The 16,885-nt window shown below is 39.0% G+C and overlaps 1 protein-coding gene across 2 annotated transcripts in view; it reads left to right on the plus strand.

The window, feature by feature from the left end:
- Nucleotides 1-109: 109 nt before the first annotated feature.
- Nucleotides 110-16,885, plus strand: part of Abhd3 (abhydrolase domain containing 3, phospholipase) — a 50,182-nt gene continuing 33,406 nt past the window's right edge. For both annotated transcript variants that reach the window (XM_026388079.2, XM_026388080.2), the window contains exons 1-3: nucleotides 110-401; nucleotides 889-1,052; nucleotides 2,249-2,431. In XM_026388079.2, the coding sequence (XP_026243864.1) occupies nucleotides 240-401; nucleotides 889-1,052; nucleotides 2,249-2,431 (509 nt within the window). In that variant the 5' untranslated portion in view covers nucleotides 110-239. The remainder of the gene's footprint in view (nucleotides 402-888; nucleotides 1,053-2,248; nucleotides 2,432-16,885) is intronic.

Here is a 16,885-nt window from a genome sequence, read left to right on the forward strand (position 1 = left end):
GAAGGTTCCTGAGTGGCTGGCGGCGGGGGCGGCTCGGGGAGGCCGGGGCGGAGCCGGCGGCATCCGGAGGGCCTGGTGGCGCCTCCCATGGCCACTCTGCCGCGCCCGTTGGCGGAAGCTGCGCTCCCCCCGCAGGAGACGCTCTTGTCCAGGGCGCCGGCGGAACGGCACCCGCTTTGGCCCGCTCGCGGACTGGCTCTCCTCCCGCCGCAGGAGCGGCGCACCCCGCTCCCCGGGCCATGCAGCGCTTAGCTATGGACCTGCGGATGCTCTCCCGGGAGCTCTCCCTCTACCTGGAGCACCAAATCCGGGTTGGATTTTTCGGTTCGGGGGTGGGTTTATCCCTGATCCTGGGCTTCAGCGTCGCGTATGCCTGCTACTACCTGAGCAGCATTGCCAAGGTGAGCCGGGGGCGGCGCGGGCGCCTGGCGCAGGGCCGCTAGGACAGCGGAGGGTGGACAGCCCCAGGGACGAGCGAGCGTGCTGCTCCCGAGTGGTTGCCCTTGCCCCGGCTTCTGATGGAGCCCTTTGGGCGCGCGCGGGAAAGCTGGCCAGCCCCTGACCGCCTGCCTGAAGCTGGGGACCGAGGAGGGGGGTCCTCGGACATCAGCCCCGACCCTGCTGACCTCGAAGCGCTGGCGCTACCCAATGCTGCTCCGCGTGTTGTAGCACTTTGGAGAATGACTCCCTTACCTTAACTCTTGACTTTCCCCCAGTGATTTGGTAAATCACTCTTGTGACTGTGGATTCTTTGCATCAGTCTTCCTGGAAATGTAATCGGAGGGGTTGCGCGTGCGAGGGACACAAGGCTTGCTGGTTTCTTGTTTGGGGTTGGCAGAAACTTTGGTTTGTGCCGGATCCCTTCATTAATATTGTCTTTCCCTTTAGAAACCCCAGTTAGTGACGGGAGGGGAGAGTTTCAACCGCTTCCTGCAGAACCACTGTCCAGTGGTGACAGAAACGTATTACCCTACGGTCTGGTGCTGGGAGAGTCGAGGACAAACACTGCTGAGACCTTTCATCACTTCCAAGCCGCCGGTGCAGTACAGGAAGTAAGTAGATGTCCGTTTTCAGTCATTTTCCTAAAATCATTTTTTTTGCTTGTTGTTGTTTGTTTGTTTCTGTTTTGCATACTCTTAGTTTTCCAGTTCTTAGTAGAATCTCAGGTTTACTAAGTATATAAGACAGAAAGAAGGAAAATAGAAGGGATATCTTCCATCCTATTTCCAGCTGCGGGAAATTATTGTTTTATTGCTCCCCCTCCCACCCCGCTGTTGTGCCCTAACACAAATAGCTTATTTCTAAATGAGAGAAGTATTTGGGGGTTAGTGTTTTCCAGTTTGTCATGCCTCCGTCCCTGAAGACTTAGACCCTTTGATGATATATGCACCAACTCATTGATGGGTAACATACTGACATAACATACTGGGGTGAGAAAGATGCCAATTATTTCAGGTTTGTGTGCTGGACTGCTTTAAGGTAAAAGGTCTTCATGTTGACAAGCAAAATGGGTTCTTGGTGATAATATCCCTGAGGTGTTAAAGGTATGATCCAGAAAATATCATTAACCTGGGATTTAAATAGTGCCTACTATTAATTTCCCTGAGTCATCTAGTCTGGAGTTCCTTTTGTTGCTTGAAATTTTTACTATTTGGGAAAATTCTATTAAGTTCATTGTTACTACATGAAAAGTACTTTAAATTATTTAAGAAGCAAATTTGTGGTATAGGGATTCCACCTTCTGGGTCCCCTTCTTCCTCCGGGAGAAGTCTTTTCTTCTGTCCTTTAATAAATTTCTAATCTCTACTATTAAAAAAAATTTTGTAGTATACTCTGCTCTGTGAGGAGATTTATTGAGTCAGAAGAGCTAGAGCAGTGATCAGATGAGCATTTTTGTTATTTAGAATTCCCTGTTGAGTTATCTGGTGACCTCAATCAAATAGGGGTTAAATGCTAGATATTTTAGAGTAATGAGGAAATGATTAAGATAAATATTTGAAGTGCTTTCAAGTTCATTTTTATAGACAAACTTTTTCTTAAGCTGGTAGAAGTACATTATGGTATTAATCTTTATAACATCTTTGTGATGAAAGGAAATCATATATAGGTGTGTGTGCATGTGACTGCTGAAAAAAAAGTCATTTTGTGATGACCAAATAACGGTGTACATTTATAGCATTAAGACACTAAAATTAAAAAAGAACTGGAAACACTTGATGAGTAGTATCTTTTGAATTGCTCCTTTCAGTGAACTGATTAAAACTGCTGATGGAGGTCAGATTTCACTGGATTGGTTTGATAATGATAACAGTGTGTGTTATTCGGATGGCAGTACCAGACCTACTATCTTATTGTTACCTGGCCTCACTGGAACAAGCAAGGAATCCTATATCCTTCATATGATCCATCTCAGTGAAGAATTGGGATACAGGTACCAGTAAAAGACCTTTTTTCCACTTTTCACTGAATTCATCCTAAATGAGCTACAAATATATCTGCATGTGTGTTTCAGAAATATGTATTGTTTTTTGCATGGATTAAGCAATCCTCTAAGTTACAATTATTATTTTTTTGCATCCTTTTGTCCCTTTTTTGGGGAAAATGTATAGCTGAATCATCTCCTAAGAAATGGGACTTGGCATAGTAGGCTCTCAGCACACTTAGGTTGAATGAAGGAATGAAGTTAGAATCACCTGAGAATTAAGAGAACACCCCCTCCCAGGGGTTATGGCTCAGTGGTAAAGCGCCTGCTTAGCATGCATGAGGCACTGGGTTCGATCCCCAGCATCACATAAAAATAAAACAAATAAAATAAAGGTATTGTGTCCATCTACAACTAAAAAAATATTAAGAGAGAGAGAGAGAGAGAACACCCTTCCCCTCCCCAAGATCTGAGAAATAGTAGAATCAAATGGAGGGAGTGTTGTGGACAACAATAGTTACAAATTCCAGAAACTATGCAGTAGTTCCTGTCACACTCTGTATTTGGACCTTCTATTCACTAATTTTAGTCTCTCTGGCTAAGATCCCAAGTGTAAAAAATATTCAGAATCATCTGTAGGTCTTCCTTATTTTTCCATTGGTGATCCATATCTCTTTTGTCCACCTAAATTTGTAGATGAACATGGCTAATGTCCAGTTGACGCCACAGCATTTTTGAGTAACCATTATTCAACTCAGTCACCAGGTACAATTTAATTTTTTGCAAGTGACTTAGCATCTTTTAAGTTTCAGGTTCATTGATACTGGGGATTGAATTCAGGGCCTCCTACGTGCTAAGTAAGCACTCTACCACTCTATATACTTCCAGCCCTGAGCTCTAGGATCTTAAAGCAAGGTCATTGTGAAAGATACTGGTTTTTTGGTACCTCAGTCTTTTTTAGCTGATGATAATTATTATAATGGAACTTTCTTTCATTGGCATTTAAAGTAGAGTTATATCTCTCGTTGAACTTGGAACATTTGTTTTGTGAATAACTGATGTTATGTTTATGTTACTAAAAACAATTTGATGTGAAGGACGAAGTGCTACAGTGGTGAATTCAATTTTGACAAGTTAACTCTGATCTTTTACAGATAAAGCCTATTTAGTCTATGAAGTGACATTCCAAAACTATGATATAGTGTTCCAGAATTATGGTGATCCACAAATTTTCTGAACAGTAGCAGAAATTCATTATTCCTTGTTTAAGCACCATCCAGTTAGATATCAGGCATGCTTACTTTTTTTTTTTTTGCTAAAACTTAGTCATGCTCAGAAAGTACAGAAGACCTTAAAGCCTTTTTGTACATATTTAAATTGCTGATTCTACAGTTTGCCTGAACTGTCTCCCAAGACTTAGAAACTGCTTTTAAAAACAATGTAGTCCGACCAGGCATGGTGGCACACGCCTATAATCCCAGCTACCCAGGAGATTGAGACAGGACAATTGTGAGTTGGAGGCCAACCTGAATAATTTAGCAAGACCCTGCCTCAAAATAAAAAATAAAAAGAACAGGGGATGTAGCTCAGTGGTAGAGTGCCGTAGGTTCAATCCCCAGTACCACAAAAACAAAGCAGTGTAGTTAAGGGGCTGGGGATATAGCTCAGTGGTGGAGTACATGCTTAGCATGAGTAAGGCCTGAGGTCGATCCCCAGGACCAAGAAACAAACAAATAATGTAATTGAAACTCAAGGACTAAGTTTCATAACACCTGGTGTTGCCAGTATATATGGTTTTTGTCCATCACTTGTAAAAAGTTGCCAAATTTTATTCCCAGGTCTATCTCTACACTATGCCTCAAAGCAGTAGTAAAGTTCTAATTGGAAGCCTGGACCAATTAATCATTAGCTGCTTGAAAACTTAACCCATTTGAGTTTAAAGGGTGCTAACAATGAATAAGATTTGGATTTGTAGGGTGCAGAATAGATGAATAAGCCATTGTCAGTAAACTTTTCAATGGCCTCTGAACTTATGCTCATTTATTTTTAACTTCAAAGAGTCTCTGAATCTAGGTTCAGAGAGGCTGTATCAGTTACCATTGCCGTATAACAAGTCAACCCAAAATTTAATGGCTTAACACAACAACCATTCTGCTCACAATTCTGTGAGTCAGTAAATTGGGCTGAGTCTAGCTGGGTAGGTCTTCAGGTCTTGGCCTGGATGATTTGTGTGTTTATGGTCAACTGGCAGGACAACTTTGTGCTTGGGGCCCTTCAGCTGAGATGACTCTTCTCAACTCTGTGTGGTCTCATTCACCATTGGGCTCATCCTGAGCTTGTTCATTTGGTGGCAGAGGATTCCAAGAGCCAAAAGTAGAAGCTACAAGGCTTCTTGAGGCCCAGACTGAGAATTTCCACAGTATTGCTTCTGCCACATTTTACTGGTCAAAGCAAATCAGATATTCAGCCCAGAGAAGGGAAATAGACTCCTGCTCTTGACAAGGAAGAGCCACAAAATAGCTGGGAATGGCAGTACACAACTGTAATTCCTGCAACTCAGGAGGCTGAGGCAGGAGAATCTCAAGTGCAAGGCCAGCCTCAGAAACTTGGTGAGACCCTATCTCACAAATAAAAAGTAAAAAAGGAATGGTAGCATAGCTCAGAGGTGAAGTGCCCCTAGGTTCAATCCCCAGTAACCCCTATCCCTTCAAAAAAGAGCTACAAGATATTTTTGTAGTCTACCACAAAAAACCAAGTAGTTTCAAAGACCACTGAGGTAAAAAATAGATCTGAAAGTTTAGCACAAGGCTGAGTTGAGTCCTTAGGAGACAAAATGTTACTAAGTCATCAATACTGTAGCAGGGGATCTGGCAGGGAACAGGGTGTATAGAAGGCTGTCCAATATGGCAGCATGTATGTGGGCTTTGGAATCAGGCCTGAATTGACATCTTGGAGCTGTCACTTATTGAGTGACCCTGGGCAATATAACTGAACTTCACATCCAGGCAGGGTGAAGCACATTGGTAATCCCAGCAATTTGGGAGGCTGAGGCAGGAGGATTGCAATATCAAAGCCAGTCTGAGCAACTTAGTAAAGGGCTGGGGATCCGGCTCAGTGGTAAAGTGCCCCTGGTTTCAATCCCCCCGTACCAAATAAATAAATAAATAGATAGATAGATAAACAAAACTTGGCACATCACAGTTTTCTCACCTACTTCAGTTGGAATGTATAAAGTACATGGTGCAGTGCCTTGCGCAAAGTGAGTCTTTAGAAAATATTTAAATCTTCCTTCTTGTCCTCTATTCCCTGATCCAAGTAGAAAAATGTTTTATAACTCAGAAGAGCAAGTACAAGCCAACATACCTTGGGGAATATAAATGTCTAGTTTGCTTGCAGGAATGCTTGGATGTTGTTACGTCTATTATACAGAGACTTTTCATCAACAGTATGACTATCGTTGTAGTAAGGGATACACTTGGCCTTCTGGCCCCAGTTATTATCTGGTCTAAAATTGAGTGTTTAGAAAGGGTTGTGAATTTCATTAGGAATTCCATTAGGAATTTCCACCAGGAAATTGTTGGTGCTTCACTGGTGAGAGATGAGTTAGACATTAGAATCTCATTCTCACTATATGGACAAATGAAACAGAAGAGTTTGTTGCTGATGCTAAACAATTTATGAAAACGAATGAAAACAAAATATTTTTCTGTTAAGTTTCACTAATTAAAAATTAATGATTGATGGGATGGAAAGTAGGCTAAAGTTCTTGTAAGATAAGTGTGAACAAAGGTGTTCCAAAGTAAGTCAAAGGTAAATAGAATTGGATAGGGAATATTTGGCCTGCTTTTATTGACCATCCTCTGGGAGATTGCAGAACATCTCTCTGGCACATACCCAACCCTGAGAGGAGAAAAGTGCTGAACCAGACAAATTCTTCCAAATTTCATCAATCACTTAAGTCATCCACCTCTTGGAGGGTGAGTAACATATTTAGAGAGAAACCCTCCTCATGGAAACCCAGAGGACAGGAGAAAAGATAGTTTGCTCCAATGATTTACACCTGTGCAGCTAAAAAAGTTGTTGAAATCTTATCTATATTTTCTAGATTTCTTTTTTAAAAAATCTGCAAGACAGGCATGGTGATGAACTCCTGTAGTATTGTTCCTCCTGCTGCTCCATAGGAGGCAGGAGGATTGCTTGAGCCCAGTAGTTTAAAACCAGCCTCTGCAACATAAGTGAAAATCTGTCTCAAAACAAGTAAGCAATTCCATGCAGAAACATAGCTTCATAGGTAATTATTTTATGTTCCTGGATAATATTCCACTTTCTTAAATCGTTTTCCCATTCTCTGAATTTGTCTTCAATACTAAAACAAAAGCTAGGAGAAAAAAGTAAACAACAACATCTATATCATCTTTTACCTTGACCTTTTTATTTGTATAATATTATATTCCACCCCCAGCTAATATTAAAAGAATGTCTCATCCAGAATTACATAATAATAGGATCATTGAAATCTAGGTCAGTCATTAAGTATTTTGGGACTGTAAAGTACAGTATCAGAACCTATATTCCAAAGAGCATGTAGTCTAGTTGAAGTGACAGAGTCCAGAAGTAGGGAAGCGTGCATTAGAAAGGACCAGGATTGGCTGCATGTGACAGAAAACAAAATAACAATGTTTAAAAGAGACACAGATTTATTTCTTTCTCATGAAAAAAATTCAAGACGGTGGACCACAGCTTTCCTGGTGTTCTACCCTGCCAGGAATCCAGGCTCTTATCATGTTGCTTCAACTCTAGTTATAGTGCATTCCAGGACCCAAGAAAGCAATTAAAATGATACCCCAAAAGTTCCATCTTTCTTTAAAGATGCATACCCAAGGGGCTAGTGGGGAGGTGTAGCTGAGTGATAGAGGTTTGCCTAGCATATGTGAGGTCCTGGGTTTGATTCCTAGCACTGCAAAAGAAAAAAAAAAATCCAGCAATTGTGCATACCACTTTTGCTTGTTTCTCATTGGTCTGCTCTTAACTGCAAGGGAAGCTTAAAAATTAAATTTTATTTTGGACATCTGTTACTGAGAAAGAAGGGGAAGATGATTAGCAGTCTCTACCACTGAGCGGTCAGAGAGTTGAATGTAGGATTCTGGAATATCAGAACTAAGAGGGACATTTTGTGGAGAGATGGAGTAGGTCAGCAGAGTCAGATATAGCTGGAAGGGCAAGGAGAACATTTGATAAGTCTGGCAGAGGAAGAGTTGTTAGAAGAGGGAAAAGGATCATTCTGGGGTTTTCAACATTGTAAACATTGCAGACTTGTGTTTCAAGAAATTTCATACTCTCATGCCAGTTGATTTTTTTTTTGGGGGGGGTGGTGTTGGTTGTTTGTTTTGCTACTTAGAAAGAGCACTGATTTTATATGATTTGGCAGGTTCAAAGTCTTTTTATTTTTCACTGCAAATCACACTTACTGGTAGCAAGGATGCTATTGTCCATCCTTTATATTTTTGAGATTTTAAAGTGGGACATGATTTTAAAAGTAGTTCAAATGTGAAAATCTGACTGCTTTTTTTTTTTTTTTTTTTTTTTTTGGCCAGTGCTGGGGATCAAACCCAGGGTCTCAGGCATGCTAGGCAAGTATTCAACCACTGAGCTGCAACTCCAGCCTGGCTGCTTTAAAATCTTTTAAATGTTCATTTACTTTCAAGTTTGGGGTTTGGGCCTGAGAAATTTTTTATTTAGGAGAAGCAGCAGCCATAAATATATGACTATCTATGATGTTTAGCTCTTCTTGTAGCATTAGAGGTGCCTTAGGGGTCATCTGTAGACTTTGAAGGAGGCAAAATGAAGGGGGTTAAACAAAGAAAAATGAGGCAATGAAAAAAGTGTGAGTTCTATTCCCAGTGGCTGGAGAGGCTGAGGCAGGAGAATTTCGAGTTCAAAGCCAGCCTCGGCAATTTAGCGAGGCCCTAAGCAACTCAGCGAGACCCTTTCTCTAAAAAGAATATAAAAAAAAAGGGCTGGGAATGTGGCTCAGTGTTTAAGTCCCCCTGGGTTCAACCCTCAGTACCGAAAAAAAAAAAAAAAAAGGTCACTGCCTCCTTCCAATCTGACAGCAGTATCCTAAACAAGAAATGATTGTGAATTAACACCAGACGATATTTTTTAGCTCAGTAATTCATTTTTGTTGTTAAAACAATTTGTTTTTTTTTAAGTTTGGAATAAGGTTGTCAATTGATTATTCACAAGACTAGCTATGTTAGTTAATGCATATTAAAAAACACCAAAGAGTTTAGCCTATTTAATGATATTCTGGGGAAAGTTATGATGGATTCTGACAAGTGGTCCCATTCTCTAGAGAACTCATTAGATATTCTACTACAAAACGATACCTCATTGAACACACTTTCAGGGACAAAGCTCTTTTTATCAGTGTTGGTATGCCCATAAGGGTACTCTGTGTTCAGAACTCCCATCTTTCTTGGAAAAAGACTTGACTGTTACTAGCTCAGATTGCATGGGGCAGCACAGTGAGGTGGTTAAAAGGATTCTTAAGTCAGATCTGCCTGGGCTCTGCTCTGAATTTAGCACATGAAATTGTATCCATTTTTTTCATTTGTCTTTACACAGTTTTTGAATAGGATAAAATTGCCATTGTCTGCTTAGGGCATTAATCAAATGTATTTCTTAGTGTTGAAGTGTTCTTAAATCATATTTTTGTTAAATGTTTTAAGTAATTTATTCTTTTTATTCTAATATCTAATCTTCCCGTCAAATAACTTGTATGTCCAGGGACAGATTTTATTAAAAATGCCTTTATTTATTTATTTTTATGTGGTTCTGAGGATTTGAACTCAGGGCCTTGCAGTTGCCAGGCGAGCGCTCTACTGCTGAGCCACGACCCCAGCCCCACAAACAGATTATTTAACCACTCTGCACCCCACTTTTCTCCTTTGTAACAATATCTTACACCTCCTAGTATTGTGAGGATTGCTTGTAATGTATATAAAGGATATTAACTGGCACCTGGCCCATAATGAACAATTAAACAATTAAAAAGTGTTGGCTATGAAATCTAAGAGTGAATCAGGGCCATTGTTTGGCTTATGGAAGAGCCTCACTATTCTGTTCTAGTCTCAGAGAGAAATGAGGTGCTTACTGTGTAGGCCCTATTTACCAGGAAGAAAGCATTCCAAGAAAGTGCAGAGACAATAACGTCAGTGTGCCTGGCCAGGCAATGGGTAGTCCAGGAAGCAGGAAGGAAATGTCTTACTAACAGTGGCTGCTGGAATCTACATCATCCTGTGATACTTGTCTCTGGTAATAAAGTTTCCAGCAGTGACTTGTGACTTATGTTAGTTATGAACACTGGGAACATGAAACATAGAGCTAATTCAACTTGGTATTCAGTTGACAGAATCTATAAAAAATATCAGAGACATGGAGTAGAATGCAAATGAGTAAGATAGAATTTGAGACCCTCAGAAAGAAGCTCCATAACTTTAGTGTCAGAGATGACAAGAGAATAGGAGGGTAAGATTCCAATAAAATAATATAAAAGAGCACTGAAAGAATTTTTTTTTTTTTTTTGTACCAGGGGATTCAACCACATCCCCAGCCCCTCTTTTATATTTTAATTAGAGACAGGGTCTTGCTGAGTTGCTGAGGCTGGCTTTGAACTCCTTCCTCAGCCTCCTAAACTGCTGGGATTACAGGTGTATGCCACCATGCTAGGCTGGAAAAGATTTCCTGATGCTAGGAAAATGCCCTATCACTGAGCTTATAACCCCAGCCTCTTAAAGAGAATTCTCTTTTTTTTTTTTTTTTTTTTTGGTACTAGGGATTAAACCCAGGGACACTTAACTACTGAGCCATGTACCTAGCCCTTTTTGACATTTCATTTAGAGACAGTCTCACTGAGTTGTTTAGCACCTGGCTTTTACCGAGGCTGGCTTTGAATTTGAGATCCTGCCTCTACCTCCCAAGCTGCTAGGATTACAGGTATACGCTACCTCACCTGGTTTAAAGAGAATTCTTTTATTTTGGTGGGGGTACAGGGGATTGAACTCTGGAGCACTCAACTACTGAGCCACATCCTCAGCCCTTATTTGTATTTTATTTGAGTTACTTAGTGCCTCATGGTTGCTGAGGCAGGCTTTGAACTCGTGATTCTCCTGCTTCAGCCTCCCAAGCCCCTGGGATTATAAGTGTGAGCCATCACACCTGGCTTAAAGAGAATTCTTGATGCTAGTTGTATATAAGTTTTTCACCTTCGTGACATTAAGGATAATTTTGACTCTTTTTTCCCTCTCTGGCCAACTGGTTTTTAAATATGCCTAAAAATAATCTGCATTCATTAATTTTTTTTTATGAACGAAAAATTTATTTGCTGATTTCATTAAACATTAACTTGCTGACTTGCTGTTCTGGTTTTTAAATTCATAGTGTCACTTAGAACTTTTGATCAGCAAAAGATAAACAGAATTGCTACTTTGATTTGCTACAATTAAATTTAGCTTTGGAGGGGGGGAATTGAATAATAGATACGAAGATATAGTTAGATAGGAGGAATAAGTTCTAATATTCTATAGCACATTAGGGTGAATATTGTCCACAATTCATTGTGTATTTTATTTTTTAAATAATTTTTAATTGTAGATGAACACAATATCTTTATTTATTTTTATGTGGTGCTGAGGATCGAACCCAGTTTCTCACACATGTGAGGCAAGTGCTCTGCCACTGAGCCACAACCCCAGCCCTCATTGTGTATTTTATAAAGAACCAGAAGAAAAGAGTTCTAGGGTTCCTAAATGATAAATGTTTAAGGAGATAGAAATTCTGATTAGCCTAATTGATGATTACATATTGTATACATGCATCAAATTATCACACTATACCACCTAATATGTATAATTTTCATGTTGTTTGTGGGGGGGGGTACTAGGAACTAAACCCAGGGGCACTTAACCAGTGAGCCACATCCCCAAATCCCCTACTTACTTTTTTTATTAATTTGAAAATATTTTTAGTTGTGAATGGACCTTTATTTTATTTGTTTATATGTGGTACTGGGAATCGAACCCAGTACCCCAGTACCTCACATCTGCTAGGCAACCGCTCTACCACTAAGCCACAACCCCAGCCCTGTTTTTCTAAATTTTGAGACAGGATCTCACTAAGTTGCTTAAGGCCTTGCTAGATTGCTGAGGCTAGCCCAGAACTTGTGATCCTCCTGCCTTAGCCTCCTGAGTTTCTGGTATTACTGGTGTGTGCCACTATGCTGGGCTTATGTTTGATTTTCTAAAGCTTTATACTCTAGAAAAACTTACTTGGACTATGGTAATTTATTTTACTACTTTTTTTTCTTGGTTCTGGGGATTGAATTCATGGCTTCATGCATGCTAAGCACATGCTTTACCCCTGAGCTACATCCCTAATCCTTCCTTTTACTACTTTTATGATGTAATAAGTTTGGCAATGTTCAGGAATTATAATTTTTTTGTATGTTTGGTGCTGGGGATCGAACCCTCTACCATGGAGCCACATCCCCAGGAATTACAATTTCTTGAATAATTTTTCTGATATTGCTGATTGTAGTGCTCAATAAATATAAATTAAATTAATACTTTGTTATTAGTTATATAGTTTACATTTTAATGATTTTTTGTTTCACTGATATAAAGCATTAAAACCAATATGATTGTGAATTTTCTATTTCCCCATTTCTTTCTGTAAATTTTTGCTTCTTGTATATGGAAACTCTGTCATACATTACACACATGATTATGATTCTTGATCTTTTTTTTAATATTTTTTTAGTTGTCAATGGACCTGTATTTTATTTATTTATATGTGGTGCAGAGAATCAAACCTAGTACCTCATACTCACTAGGCAGGCACTCTACCACTGAGCCACAACCCCAGCCCTGATTCTTAGTCTTAATGTGAATTAAGTCTTGTATCATTATTATTTGTCCTTAATCTCTGGTTATGAAGTATATTTTATCTTATATTATTGTAGCCACTCCAGCCTTCTTTTGCTATGATGTCTTTTTTCATATTGTAAGTTTCAAAATATCTCGTTTTATACTTAAAGTGTATGGGTTGTAGACATATATTTTGGACTTTCTTTTTTATTCAGTCTGAAAGTCTCTAGTTTTTAGTTAGAATTTTTAGTCCTTTTACATTTAGTATAGTTATTGATATGGTAGATTTAAAGTATATCATTTTATTATTTGTCTTCTGGCGGGTTTTGTTTATTAGTGTTTTGTTTGTTTCTCTGTTACCCTCCTTTTAATCTGAGTTCATGTCTTTTTATATCAGATTTGGAATTGGAGTTTTTTGCTTTTTTTTCTTAAATACTTTTCCCCATTCTTCCTGTCCTCTCCTTTAGGAACCACAGTTACAATATCTTTTTATATTGTTACATAGATCACCAGGGTTCTTTTTTTTTTTTTCTTTCAATGGTGAGGACTGAATCCAGTGGCTCGCACATGCTAGACAAACTGATCTAATACTGAGCTGCATCCCCAGCCTTGTTTATTTCATTTTGAGATAGGGTCTTGCTAAGTTGCTGAAGTCCTCACTAAGTTGCTGAGGCTGCCCTTGAACTTGCAATCATCCCCTCTCAGCCTCCCAAGTCACTGGGATTATAGGTATGTATCACCATACCTGGAAGATTTCAAATTCTTTACAAACATTTTTTACGCCTTTATGTCCTTGAGCTTTGGTATAATAGCTGCTTTAAATACTCATCTGCCAATTCTAGCATCTGGATCATCTTAGGGTCAGTTATCTTATCTGTTGGAGTATAGGTCATGTTTCCTGTTCCTTCTTGGTCTATTAATTTTGAATAGTGTTGTGAACAGTTTGAATTATCCATTGTAGAGACTCTGAATTGTGCAATATTTTTCAAAAGAGGATTGATTTTTCTTAGTTTCTTCTTTTTTTTTTTTTAATAAGGAAGAAAATATGGCGGGGTGGGGTGGGGTAGGGTTGTGGCTCAGTGGTAGAGTGCTCTCCTAGCATGTGTGAGGCACTGGGTTTGATCCTCAGCACCACATAAAAATAAATGTTTAAAAAATCCTCTTTAAAGAAAATAAGTAGATTGTTAAAGAAAGAAAATACAGCTAAATTCAAGCTTCAAACTCTGCCATATCTGTGATAACCAGACATTAAATTTCACCTAGTTTCTGCCTCATGTATAAATATTGAAATAGATGTAGATACAGATATAGATGAAGGATTAATCAGAGATGTGGCCCAGTTTTTTTATCCATAATTTAGGACTCTTCCTCTGTGTTACTTTCTAAGGTATCCCTCATGGTCTAATTATTATAGTTACTCCAAACTTTGTGGTCTAATTCTTCAAACCTGTAAGATTGAACATTCCCATTGGGGTGTTTTTTTTTTTTAAATCTATCATTGAAAAATACCAACTACTGCCTCTTCTTAGCCAAAACAAAAATAAAAACCTGTAAAAATATGAAATCCCACCCAATGTCAGTTTCTACTTTCTAGTGTTAACTTGTGTTTTCTGCCTGTTTTTTTTTTTAACTTCTGTTTTCATTCTCTGTTGTCTTGATATTTTGTTTGGAATATATAGTTATTATTCTATGGAAGGGTTGACCTGATAGGATCTACCCTGACCTTCCTGAAAGCAGAACCTCCTAGTCATGTCCTAACCTTGCATTTAGAAACCTCCTAATCTATTTTTCCATTCTTGTTTTCTATTGTTATTCTGTATATAGCCATATTTCAACAAATATCTATTTTTTTTTATCCTGAGAACATTTTATATATTCTTTATATCTTGTTCACATTGCTCCATTCATAATAGTCCTAATTTTCTTCTACTACAATCTTTACGTTTTTCATTTCTCAGCATGAGAGTTATCTACTTTTTCCATAAAACTTTCCTAATCAACTCAGCCTATCCTGACCTCATGGGTCTTTACACACACACACACACACACACACACACACACACACACACATTTTAGTTGTCAATGGACTTTTTAAAATTTTTATTTATATTGAATGCTGAGAATTGAACTCAGTGCCTCACACATACTAGGCAAGCGCTCTACCACTGAGCTACAACCCCACCCCAGGGCTTTATTATATATTCCACTCATTGGACATTGAATTTAATGCTGCCTTATGATTCCATCTTTTTAACCATTTATTTTTTAATTGTAGGTGGATACAATAGCTTTATTTTATTTTTATGTGGTGCTGGTGAATGAACCCAGTGCCCACACATGGTAGGCAAGCGCTCAACCCCAGCCCCATGATTCCATTTTTATTGTAGTCACTCCACTGAAAATATGGCTTGTAGCTTTTTCAGTCTATCCTCCTTAAGGCTAGGAACTTTATATTGTTATTTTGTTTCTCTGTTACAAGCTGTAACTCCATCTTTTGTTTAGGAAACATTCTTTTTAGTGAAGTTTCCCATGAATGAATGAGACACTCCAATATTAATATTCACAGGAAGTGCTTAGAACGTGATCTGACATGTAGTTAAAAGTAATGAACTTTATCTGTTTTTATTATAGCTGAAATTAGAGTAGTATGAATAGTTAATCCCTAAATGTTCTTATCACTCCACCCCTTACTGATTATCACTCCACCCCTTACTAATTATTATTATTATTTCTGAATCTTAGAAGTGGGATATATTTAAGATTATCTGATAAAATTCCTTAATGTTACAGATTTGGGAAGGAGACCTGGAGAAGTCCTGTATTCTTGAGAACTTCTCACTGCCTTTTCTTGGTGTCCAAGCCCAGTTTGCTCCTAAGTGTGTGGTAGGAAAGTCCATATGTGTTCAGGTAGACTGAACAGATTCAAGGCTCTCTATTTCATTTGATAGGAACAGTGTTTCTCAACCAGAAGATACTCTTGCCCAGGGAACATCTTGCAACATCTGGAAACTTTTGGGAGTTGGTGGGAGTTGTTGATTTTGATTTGTTTTTCATTGCTGGGGATCAAACCAAGAACCTCATGAGTGCTAGGCAGGCATTCTGCCACTAAGCTTCACTACCAGCCTTGGATATATCTTTTTGATTGTCATGCTTGGGAGACATTTTAGCTTCCAGTTGGTAGAGGCTAGAATACTACTGAGCATCATATAGTGCACAGAATAGCCCTACCATAAAGAATTATTTGATCTTAAATATCTATAGTGCGAAAGACTGAGTGAAACCCTGTGTTATAAGTAGGTAGCTCTCTGCCTTTGTTTGTTTGTTTGTTTGTTTTTGGGTACTAGAGGTCCAACCTAGGGCCTCACACATGCTTGACAAGCTCTCTACCTTTGAGCTACATCCCCTGCCCTTTTTTTTTTATATATATTTTTAAGTTGTTGATAGACTTTTCTTCCTTCCTTCCTTCCTTCCTTTCTTTCTCTATTTATTTATTTATTTATACGTGGTGCTGAGAATCGAACCCAGTGCCTCACACATGCCAGACAAGTGTGCTACTGCTGAGCTACAGCCCAGGCCTCCTGCCCTTTTTTATTTTATTTTGAGACAAGGTCTTGCTAAGTTGCCCAGGCTGCCCTCAGATTCACAATTCTTCTGCTTCAACTTCCTGAGTAGCTGGCATTGTAGGTATGCACCACCACATCATTCTGCTTTCTACCTTTTTTTTTTTTTAACCTTCATTAAAAGAGACTCATCTGTTTTCTTGGTATATTATACCATTTTGCATTACTGTAATGAAATACCTGAGGCTGGATATTTATAGAGAAAAGAGGCTTATTTTGACTTACATTTCTAGAGGTCCAAGGTCAGGGGACTGCAACTGGTGATGGTCTTCTTGCTGGCAAAGTCCTGAGCTGATACAGATTATCACATGGCAAGAGATAGAGAGTGCATGCACATGTGTCCTGGTCTCCCTCCCTCTTCTTATAAAACTACCAAAATCAATCATGGGGACTGCAATCTGATGAATTTATCTAATCCCAATTACCTCCCAAAGACTCCACTTTTAAGCATCATAGATGGATTAAATTTCTACCCTCCTAATGCCTTCTAAGGGGATTAAGTTTCAACACATGAACCCTTGGAGGATATACTCAAACCATATCTAAACCAAGGTGCTGGTTGTGCCAGAAAGGTTTTTATGTCAGATTTATTCTTTATTTGGCATTTCTTCTCTTTATTTCTATTTTCCTTTTTTTTTGAGAATAAAATTTAAATCATTAAAATATGAAGGAAAAACAAATTTTACAAACTGATTTCCTCATGCACACACATTTTAAAAGCATTTGGGGTAAACTGTAAAAGTTGGAAAGTTGTTAGGCAAGTTAACAGAGGCTTGTCCACCCTGAGTAGCCTCACAACCAGCTCTTGTTTCTGAGGGAGGGACAGATTGGCAGCCCTCATTCTGCCATTCTTCATGGCTGCTTGGTTCTGCCACATGTCCAAGACTAAAAGTGGATAATGATGACCGCTGCTGATT

Source organism: Urocitellus parryii, chromosome 13, assembly GCF_045843805.1.
Source record: "Urocitellus parryii isolate mUroPar1 chromosome 13, mUroPar1.hap1, whole genome shotgun sequence".
Taxonomy (NCBI): domain Eukaryota; kingdom Metazoa; phylum Chordata; class Mammalia; order Rodentia; family Sciuridae; genus Urocitellus; species Urocitellus parryii.